Here is an 11,457-nt window from a genome sequence, read left to right as displayed (position 1 = left end):
GCCAGTGACCGCAGATGCGGTAATAGGACCGACAAAAGCGGACCGCATCTGCGGAGGAGAGAGCGCAGGTGCGGTATCTGCCCGTTTAATGAAATATTGCAGGTGCGACGTCCCCAGCCCGCAGAAGAGGGACCGTAGGTGCGGTCCCATGATCGCAAAAGCAAAAATCGATGGGCAGAAATATGAAAATCGAGGGTTTGAGTTCATAACTTAGAAAATCAAATTTGGAGCTCGGGGTAGGGTGATTCTGTGGGGTTTTTGAAGAGAAGATCATTGGATTTGGGCCACTCGAAGTTGGATACTCGTGGCAAGAGCGTGATTTCGGATTGATTTTGAGCTGGTTCGAGGTAAGTGGCTTTCCTAACCTTATGTGGGGGAACTCCCCTTAGGATTTGGTGTTGTTGTTATATGAATGTCGTGTACGTGAGGTGACGAGTGCTTACACGTGCTAATTGTTGGAAAATCCCTTTTTCATTAAGTAAATATCTGTGTTTCCTTTTTGTTGAACACTACTTGTATCTTAAATCCTACTGTTTAGCTTAGGAAAGCATGCTTAAGTGATTTAGCTGTTCTACCTGCTTAAACTATATACCTAAATTCTGTGTAGCATGTTTAAAATGGAAATCTCTGTTTTATTGGTACGAACTTGAATAGAACTGTAGATTCTTTTTTCGAGACTGTTGTGTGTTTACTTTGGGACTACGGGACGACATCCCGGGAGATCCCCCTACATGTTTACTTTGGGACTACGAATCGGTATTCCGGGAGATCCCCCTGCATATTTTTATTTGGGACTACGGGACGACATCCCGGGAGGTTCCTTTGTACTGGATATTTACTTTGGGTCTACGGATTGGTATTCCGGGAGACTCCCCTGCATATTTATGATTCGTACTACGGACAATATCCCGGGAGATCCTTTGTACATTTACTTTTGGGACTACGGGACGATATCCTCGAAGATCCCCTGTTGCTCTCTCTGTGTACTGAGTTATATTCTTTCTGTGATTTTATTCTTTATCGACTGTTAGTATTTTAATTATATTGTCGCATCTCATACTGTTTCACCTTGTTTTTTATATATATATATATATATATATATATATATATATATATATATATATATGAATTTGGACTCTAGGGTGCTGAAAATTCCCTAATCTCTTTTCCCAGTAAGTTAAAGCAACGATGGGTCGGCGAGCATTGATCTCAATCAAAATTAGAGACTTCTGTCAATTCTTTAACCTATTTATGTAGTTCAATTTGACCAGCTATTTCAAAATCAGAGTATAAAAATCTTTCTTCTGCAACGGAATCTTGGAGGATGTAGATTGTATTGCATTGATTTCTGATCATAATCTCAAGCCATCATTGGATCTTGTGAAATGAGAGTTCACTCGAAAAATCCATGCATGTATCTTTGCTACCCTCCTGCTCTCTTAATGTAAAGTCTTGACTCGAACATAAGCATCCCTCCAAATTAGTTTTGACTTTAAATTGGAAAACTATGTAGGGTGACATCTTCAATCATTTTCTTTTTTTTGGCCTGCAGGCGATGTTTTTCCCTTGACCTTTTCTTGCAATATTCTTGCCACGCTCTTCCCACAGTTTCCATTTTTTTGGGCATTGAGCTTGTCATATTAATTTCTAAGTTTTTCAAGATGTCTCAACATAAAATTGTATAACAAAATGCAAATCATAACAGCCAGATCACTTATTGGATGATGCTGATTCTGCATCTAAAAAACTTGGGTGTGAAAGGGCTGAAAGAGGATCTTATCTATTCAAGTCACTCTTGACCAAGAATGCACAATTGGCATTTGGCTCGGATTGGCCGGTATGTGATTTCTGGATTTCATCTCTTTATGTTTCTGTCAGTACTCGATTTCCTATTAATTCTTTTGTCATGTGTTTCTTTTGCTGACTTTTTCAGGTAGCAGATATTAATCCTTTGAAAAGCATTAGGACATCGATGAAGAGAGTACCTCCTGGTTGGGAAAAGGCTTGGATTCCATCAGAGTGCTTGTGTCTCAAAGATGCATTAAATGCGTAAGTCGCACTATTGTTCTGTTTGACTCATTGATTGTTTCAGTAGTCCATTCTTATCTACTCATTATGTAGAAAATCCACGGTGTTTTCTGTGTGAACCTGGAACTCATTCAAGCGGTAGTTGACTCAATAGGGGGAAAATCAACATCATAGTAAACTATACTAATCTGCTGCTATTAGTTCAGCTCTCTAGTCCATCTGAATTCAGCTTGATGATTAAAATGATTAATTGTAACAATAAGTTACAGCTAAGGTCTCATTTCATAATAATTACACAGTGATAAGATATATATCTTCTTGGAAGATACAGTAGTCGGTTAAGCCAATGCCACATGCTCGACTAAGTCATTTGTTGAATTGTTACATCGAAATGCAAAATGCAATTCATTCTTTGCACCCAAGAGTGTGACTTTATTGTTTAGTATTCAATAGAATGAGTTCAAACCTTGGAGACCAAGGTTCAAATGTCAGCGGAGTCAAAAAAACACCAAGTGATTTTTCCTATCGGCCTAAGCCTTGGTGGGCACAGTTACCCGATACTTGTACTGGTGGGAGGTACTAGGCACCCAGTTGAATAGTCAAGGTACATTCAAGCTAGCCAAATACCACCAGTTCATTTACCATTTCCTTCCACAAGATATTCTAATATCCTGGCATGTTTCCCAATATCTCTTATTTTGTCTTATCTTCATCTGGTGACCTAAGTCAGCGTAACAGAATAACTTGTATCCATCATGTGGTTTATTCTAATTCCGTGAGTTTTTTTCCCTCAAAAGTTTGCCTTTAAAATTCAGTTGTCTATCCTAGCTTATTTTTCTCTGGCAGGTACACCATTTCGGCTGCTCATGCTTGTTTTCTTGATAAATATGTTGGATCATTGTCTCCGGGAAAATATGCGGATTTTGTCGTTCTGTCAACTAACTCATGGGAAGTCTTTGCAACTGAAGTTTTTGCTGATGTTGAGGCAACATATGTAGGTGGCTTCAAGGCTTACTCCATAAGACCTGAAGATAAAAGTGAATAGAACAGGATATGATAATTATGCTTAAAGGAACACACATAATGGAAGCCATTGTGCCAGCCAAGAAGCACGATATGCTATTTATTGAACTTGGCTTCGCTTTTATTACGAGTCCTAAAACTGTTAGTAGACAGGAGTGTGAATTTGATTTGTGAATATTCTTTGGCTTTTATGTAATGAAAGTGAATGTTTTTCCTTTTCAACTCTTGCTTAAGTGCTTCTGGAATCATGAGTGGTAGTGTTGCAAAATTTTCAAGAATGTTTACATGATATGAACGGACGTGATAAGTATGATTGAGTGGCATTTATGTATTGTGTGCGATGGGGCTAAGAGTGCCCAATTTAAGAGCCTGTTGGGAAAGCCACTTAGGAGTTAAATTTGGATGTAATTAGGATATATATATGTAATTACACAGTTTGACATGTTTGTCTAGTCTAGTAATTACTTGGTCAGCATGGAATTGGGTGTTATTAAGAGGGTGTAATTACACTCTCCAGTTTTGAAAGGAGATGTGAGAATTAATGGTAATTATACCGTGTAATTGCTAGCCTATATAACTTTTAAAATTTTCTTTTTTCTAATATATTAAGTTCTATTATTTTTAAACTACTTTTCTTCCATTTTTCTTATCCTCCAATTTACCAATGTGTTGCTTATGGTGTACTTCCATATAATTTTGCAACTTTTCATATTTTGCTTATTTTTTTTATTTTTATTTTTTACTTTTCTTACTTGTTAAACACAATTCCGTAGTTTGCTAGCTTAGTCATTAGTATAAAATATAGAATAGTCTAATGATCCACCTGAGCATGAATAGTCCATGGTACTAATATATACATTTGCCCCTACGAATATACGTCTTCAAATCATAGCAAATACTCAAATAAGGTCGACTTCCAAAGGTAGATTTCCTCAAGCCAAGCCTAGGCAAGGTACTTACCTTATACAAGTCCAACCAATATTCCAAAGTTGCCTTTCCTTCGAAAATCACTCCAACCGGCTTGAATCCCAATGAAATAGATGGAAACCTTCTTTAGCTCCCAAAATAATAAAAATAAAGTTCAAGTATTAATGAGGTTAAATATACAAGTGCAATTTCTCAGAAATAACATCATTGCCCCTCCTTCACTAAAACAATCATGATTTTTTGTACAGATGTCGTAATGATGAAGGATTTGAATTTGTGAGAACTTGATTGAAAGGACTACAACTTTCATCAATGAATCTTCACCCAACTCCTTATAGATCTTAAACAAACCTCCCTCTTGCGAAGATTAAGTGCAAAAAATTACAAGTTCAGCATTTCAAGTTTTTCAAAACTTGCTTTAAACGAGCCGAAACTCACCCGAACTCCTCATGACTCCATCCAATCATTCCTACAAGTCCAAATACTCTATTTAGACTTGTTCAAAGGCTCAAAAACACCTATGAAAATATTACAACAAAGAATCGAGGCGTAAACCGAATAGAATTCTCTTAAGTTGTTAAATCATCATTCTTTTAAAAGAATGCCCGAATCACACTTAGACACTTCGAATTATTTCCATACTTTACACACAAGTTCAATTCAACTAGATAGACCTACTCAAAGTCTCGGAATGCCAATCGAAATCCAATAACATCAAAGTCAACCCTTGGTCAAACTTATGAACTCTTAAGTTTTTCAAATTGCCACCTTTTAACATATGGTGTCGAATCCTTCTAGGAACATCCAAAATCTTATGCAAATATACGTACAAGTCCAAATCATCATACAAATTTGTTGCAACATTTAAATCACCAATCCAGGGTCGTTTACCCAAAAGTCAAACCTTGGTCAACTCATACAACTTAATGCTTCCAAAATAGAACTAAGTGTTCCAATTCACTCCAGAACCTTTTCGAAATCAGACCAACCATCACCACAAGTCATAAGACATCAAATAAGCATACACTAAGCATCAAATAGGGGAACGAGCTCTAATACATCGGGCAGATCTTACATAAATACATTACGAAGATAGCAAATACAAACAACTATCAATTTAATTGATAATATCAAGGTTAAAATAACCAACCTCGAGAGTGAAAATGATAAGATTATTTAATCAATTAATGACGAGAAAACTGTACGTAAATATATATTAATCAGCAACTCATAGAGCATGGTCTAAATTTCACATTTGCTATGCTCAAATTGATATAATTGTGATGTTATTAGAAGGAATACCAAAAGGCAAATATTTTTATATATAGTCTATATGTAACAGTATCTATTAACAATGGATATGTAACTAGATATGACGTATATTTTAATCAAGGACATACATACAAATTTTTTGTTTTTACAATTAAGTATCACAAATTGATATAAGTGTGAACTTGCTATATAAAATATAAAAAAGACAAATGTTGTTTCCAGAATGCTGATGTGTTCACACTTGTCCATGTATTAATAATAAAATTTTATTACTGAATCATGTTCGACGTACTATAAAGATTTATAAGATTAACAACTTTGGATAACACAAAGATGGAAAATTATTTTGCATTCATGTAAGATATGTATTTGAAACGTACATTTATGAGCAGAAGTAGTAACTTTTATTAGTAAAGAATATATTACATATATAATCTAAATGCATATAGCATTGATAATAGCGGACAACACACAAATTGAAAACGACTTCGCATATATGCAAGACATATTTTGAAAACGTAAACTTATGATAGGTGTACTTAATTATATGAAGTTTATGTAAATATAAGCTTACTCAAATGAAGGAAAGTCTAAAATTAAATATAATATGCTAGAAATGTTAATACAGTTTCTTATAACCGAACTAAAGTAAGATGATATATCAAATCGAATATTCTATTAGCATTCATAGTTACATACATGTTTCTGATTGCTATATTTCTATATTGATAGATATTGGTTCTATATTAGTCGTTCTTACGGGAATAATAAAGCATTCTGTTTAAATTTATACATAAAAAGTGTAGAACAATCAATCTCAGAGCATTCACTGTATTCGTGCCGAAGAACTTGTATAATAGATATTAAGAAAGACTTTTCGAACACATTCAATATGTATGTGTAACGTAGGGTATCTGTAACGACCCGGTCGGTCGTCTTGAGAATTAACGTTCCAATCCCCTATTAACTGCTTCCCCCGTGTTTATTTCTGTTATTGTGATTTGCCGGGATGATTCGTTTTGGGTTTCGGAGTGTTTTGGGACACTTAGTCCCTAAATGAGAGCTTAAGATTTAGAATTTGGACCGTAGTCGGAGCAGTGTGGAGACGGCTCCGGAATGGAATTCCGTCGATTCCGTTAGCTCCGTTGGGTGATTTCGGGCTTAGGGGCGTGTCCGAATAGTGTTTTGGAGGTCCGTACCTTATTTAAGCTTGAAATGCTGAAAGTTGAATTTTTGAGGTTTTCGGACCGATAGTGAAATTTTGATATCGGGGTCGGAATCCGATTCCGGAAGTGAGAATAGGTCCGTAGGGCTGAATATGACTTGTGTGCAAAATTTGGGGTCAATCGGACATGGTTTGGTTGGTTTCGGCATCGGTTGTAGAATTTAGAGATTTCAAGTTTCATTAGGTTTGGATTGGAGGGTGAATCGTGATTTTAGCGTTGTTTGATGTGATTCGAGGGTTCGACTGAGTTCGTATGATGTTTTAGGATTGGTTGGTATGTTTGGTTGAGGTCTCGGGACCCCGGGTGAGTTTCGGATGCTTAACGGAATTGAATTTGGACTTAGACAAAATTCTGATGTGTTGAACCTGTTGGTTTCGCACCTGCGGATTTTGGACCGCAGGTGCGGCGCCGCAGAAGTGCATTGGTAACCGAAGATGCGGTTTGAGGCATGGAGATCAATGGTCGCAGATGCGACTCAAAGACCGCAGAAGCGGAACCGCATCTACGAGGAAGGAAGCGCAGGTGCGGTGTCTGGAGGCTTAATAAATTTCCGTTGGTGCGGAGCCCGAGCCGCAGAAGCGAGACCGCAGGTGCGGTTGTTCCTCGTAGAATTGGAAATCGCTGGGCAGAAAAGAGTGAAATCGAGGGTTTGAGTCCATAACTTCAAAAAAAAATGATTTAGAGCTCGGTAGAAAGCGATTTCTTGAGAGATTTTGAAGGAGAACAATTGGGTAACGAATTCTGACTCAAATTTGGTTCTAATACATTAATCTATTATTATTATTTTCCTCATCTAATCTAAGAATTTGAGTGGAAGAATGGGGATTTGGGGAAAAAGTTCTCCAACCGAGTAATTGGATTTTGATCGGGTTTTAGTTGTTGAAATTGAGTAATTTTTGGACGAGTGATCTCGTGAGTAAATGGGTGTTGTAAATTGGTAACTTTTACCCGATTCCGAGACGTGGGCCCGGGGAGGATTTTTGGGCATTTTTCTATTTTCTTGCCTTAGCTTCGATTTCATTAGCTAAATTAGTTGTTTGTAGTTATATTTACGTTATGAAATTGATTTGATTAGATTTGGGCCAATCGGAGTTGGATACTCGTGGCAAGTGCGTGATTTCGGATTCGATTTGAGCTTGGTTCGAGGTAAGTGGCTTGCCTAACCTTGTGTGGGGGTACTCCCCTTAAAATTTTGGTACTGCTGTTATATGAATGCCGTGTACATGAGGTGACGAGTGCGTACACGTGCTAATTGTTGAAAAACCTTGTTTCATTAAGTAAATATCTGTGTTTTACCTTGAATTGAGCAATACTAGTATTGAAGCCTCCTATTTAACTTAGGAAAGCATGCTTACGTGACTTAACTGTCTTAACTGCTTAAACAGCTTACTTGAATTCTGTGTAGCATGTTTAGGGTAGAAATTACCTGTTTTCTTGATACGAACTTGTTTAGAACTGTAAATTTCCTCGTTGATACTGTTGCGTATTTATTTTGGGACTACGGAACGGAAATTCCGGGAGATCCCCTTGCATGTTCACTTTGGGACTACGGGACGGTATTCCGGGAGATCCCCCTTTACTGGATATTTATTTTGGAACTACGGATCGGTATTTCGGGAGATCCCCCTGCACATTTACGATTTGGACTACGGGACGGTATCCCGGGAGATCCTTTGTACATTTACGTTTGGGACTACGGGACGTTATCCTGGGAGATCCCCTGTTGATATCTCTGTGTACTGGGTTATTTCTTTCTGTGATTTCGTATTTATTGACTGTTAGTATTTCAATTAATGTTTATTCTTACTGTTTTACCATGTTATATATAACCAGTAGGGCCCTGACCTTCCTCGTCACTACTCGACCGAGGTTAGGCTTAGCACTTACTAGGTCCCGTTGTGGTGTACTCATGCCCTTTCCTGCACATGTTTTTCGTGTGGAGATCCACGTTCTTCTGCTCAGCCATACTATCCGTGAGGCGAGGCGATTCAGAGACTCCAAGGTATATCTGCCGTGTCCGCAAACCTAGAAGTCCCTCTCTATTCTCCCTTCAGTTATAGGCTTTTGCCTGTATCTTCCTTGTTATTAGACTTCTGGAGTTAAAAGCATTGTGTATTTTTCTTTAGCTTGTGATTCATGAGATTTCGGATTTTGGAAATGTTATTATTGGTCGAGAGTGTTATTATTGTATATGCCGAGCGGCATTCCAAACACTTTATTTATATTTCCCTGTTAGTTGGCTAGTTTTGTACTCATTATTCTTTTTCCGCTAATTGTTAGGCTTACCTAGTCGTAGAGACTAGGTGCCGTCACGACAGTTTATGGAGGGAGAACTTGGGTCGTGACAAGTTGGTATCAGAGCTCTAGGTTCATAGGAGCCATGAATCACAAGCCGGTTTATTAGAGTCTCGCGGATCGGTACGGAGACGTCTGTACTTGTCTTCGAGAGGCTATGTAACTGTTAGGAAAATTCCACTTCATTGGATTCCTTGTCGTGCGAGATTATTGATATCAAAATTCTAAACCTCTGTCTTCTATTCTCTCACAGATGGTGAGGACACGTGCTACCGAAGATGATTAGACAACCGCGCCCCCTGCTAGAGCCGCAAGAGGTCGGGGCCGGAGTAGAGGCCGAGGATGCGCACGTGGTGCAGCCAGAGTACCCGCGCGAGCTGCTACAGAGGAGCCACCAGCAGCTCCAGCCGGAGCCCAGGCGCCTGATACGCCTACTGCTACTACTACTCCAGTTCTCCAGGAGACCCTTGCCCAGTTCATGAGCATGTACACCACTTTAGCTCAGGCAGGGTTGATTCCCTTTGCTGCAGCCACATCTCAGGCCGGGGAGGAGCATAGACTCCCGCCGCCCGCACCCCAGAGCAGCGGGTTCAGGTTGATCAGATCCCAGAGGTTGTACCGGTACCGCCTGTAGTCCCAGTTCAGCCTGAAGATAGGGCAGTAGCTTTAGAGGAGGAGCAACGGAGGCTTGAGAGGTTCAAGAAGTACCAGCCTCCTACATTCAGTGTGCTAGCATTGGAGGATGCTCAGGGATTTCTGGAGGAGTGCCACCGTATCCTCCGCACTATGGGTATATTAGGGTCGAGTGGGGTTTCTTTCACTGCCTTCCAGCTTTGAGGAGCAACCCATCAATGGTGGCGTACTTTTGAGTTGGACAGTCCGGCCGAGGCAGCTTCCCTTACATGGACCAGTTTTCAGATATGTTTTTGAGGGAGTACGTTCCTCAGAGCCTTAGGGACGCATGGCACGTGGAGTTTGATCATTTGCGCCAGGGTTCTATGATTGTTTCGGAGTATGCTGTCCGTTTCAGTGACTTGGCTAAGCATGCACCGGCCTTGGTTTCTACAGTTCGTGAGAGAGTTTTCCGGTTTATTGAGGGGCTTATTCCCAGCATCAGATCTAGCATGGCCCGGGTGTTGGAGATGGATATTGCTTATCAGCAGGTGGTGAGCATTGCTAGAAGGATAGAGGGCATGCTTGCTCGAGATAGAGAGGAGAGAGAGGCCAAGAGGTCTCGTGAGTCGGGTCATTATTCTAGTGCCCGTGCCCCATCTGTGGTTCGTCATGGTAGGGGTTATATGAGTCGCCCCGTTCATTCAGCTCTTCCAGCAGCTAGTGGTATTCCAGCTCCTCCTAGACCTCAGGAGCCTTATTGCACCTCCAGTATCTAGTGCGCCTCCTGCACGGGGTGCTTTTAGTGGTCAGTCCAGCAGACCTGGCCCTAGCCAGTCACAGCCGCCACGTCCTCCCAGAGATTGTTTTGAGTGTGGCGACACACGCCATATGGTGAGGGATTGCCCTAGACTTAGGAATGGTGTACCTTTACAAACTTCTCAGCCACAGCGTGCTCCGCAGAGTTCCAGGCTATGATTACAGCACCAGTTGCCACCCCACCTGCTCAGCCAGCTAGAGGTGGAGGTCGGGGAGGTAGAGGTCGCCCTAGAAAGGGAGGCCACGCCAGATACTATGCCCTTCCTGCCCGTACTGAGGCTGTCGCCTCCGATTCTATCATCAAAGGTATTGTTCCGGTCTGTCATAGAGATGCATCGATTCTATTCGATCTAGGATCCACTTATTCTTATGTGTCCTCTTATTTTGCCCCGCATTTGGGCGTATCTCGGGATTCTTTGAGTTCCCCTATTTATGTTTCTACTCCTGTGGGAGATTCTCTTGTTGTGGACCGTGTTTATCGGTTGCGTTTGATTGCTCTTAGTGGTTTTGAGACCAGAGCCGATTTGTTATTGCTCAGCATGGTAGATTTTGATGTTATCTTTGGCATGGACTGGTTATCGCCCCATTATGCTATTCTTGATTGTCACGCCAAAACCGTGATGCTGGCTATGCCAGGTGTACCGCGAGTAGAGCGGAGGGGTACCTTAGATCACACTTCCAGTAGAGTTATTTCATTTCTTAAAGCTCAGCGAATGGTTGAGAAGGGGTGTGATGCGTATCTAGCTTATGTGAGAGATGTCAGTATTGATACCCCAACAGTTGATTCAGTCCCAGTAGTGCGGGATTTCTCTGATGTGTTTCCAGCTGACCTTCCCGGTATGCCGCCCGATAGAGATATTGATTTTGGCATTGATTTGTTGCCAGGCACTCAGCCCATTTCTATTCCTCCTTACCGTATGGACCCTCCTGAGTTGAAGGAGTTGAAAGAGCAGTTACATGAATTGCTTGATAAGGGCTTTATTCGTCCTAATGTGTCACCTTGGGGTGCTCCTGTCTTGTTTGTGAAGAAAAAGGATGGTTCTATGCATATGTGTATTGATTATCGCAGTTGAACAAAGTTACAGTGAAGAATCAGTATCCTTTGCCTCGTATTGATGACCTTTTTGATCAGTTACAAGGTGCTCGAATGTTTTCTAAGATTGACTTGCGTTCAGGTTATCATCAGTTGAAGATTCGCGAGCCAGATATCCCGAAGACTGCTTTCAGGACTCGGTATGATCATTACGAGTTCCTT

The 11,457-nt window shown here is 40.4% G+C and overlaps 1 protein-coding gene across 3 annotated transcripts in view; it reads left to right on the top strand.

The window, feature by feature from the left end:
* Nucleotides 1-3,273, top strand: part of LOC109215900 (putative amidohydrolase YtcJ) — a 14,683-nt gene extending 11,410 nt beyond the window's left edge. For all 3 annotated transcript variants that reach the window (XM_019380022.1, XM_019380021.1, XM_019380020.1), the window contains 3 exons: nt 1,706-1,837; nt 1,934-2,049; nt 2,875-3,273. In XM_019380022.1, the coding sequence (XP_019235567.1) occupies nt 1,706-1,837; nt 1,934-2,049; nt 2,875-3,073 (447 nt within the window). In that variant the 3' untranslated portion in view covers nt 3,074-3,273. The remainder of the gene's footprint in view (nt 1-1,705; nt 1,838-1,933; nt 2,050-2,874) is intronic.
* The last annotated feature ends 8,184 nt before the right edge of the window (nt 3,274-11,457 follow it).

The sequence above is a fragment of the Nicotiana attenuata genome, unplaced genomic scaffold (genome assembly GCF_001879085.1).
Source record: "Nicotiana attenuata strain UT unplaced genomic scaffold, NIATTr2, whole genome shotgun sequence".
NCBI classification, from domain to species: Eukaryota; Viridiplantae; Streptophyta; class Magnoliopsida; order Solanales; family Solanaceae; genus Nicotiana; species Nicotiana attenuata.
This window is presented reverse-complemented; position numbering and strand designations above follow the sequence as displayed.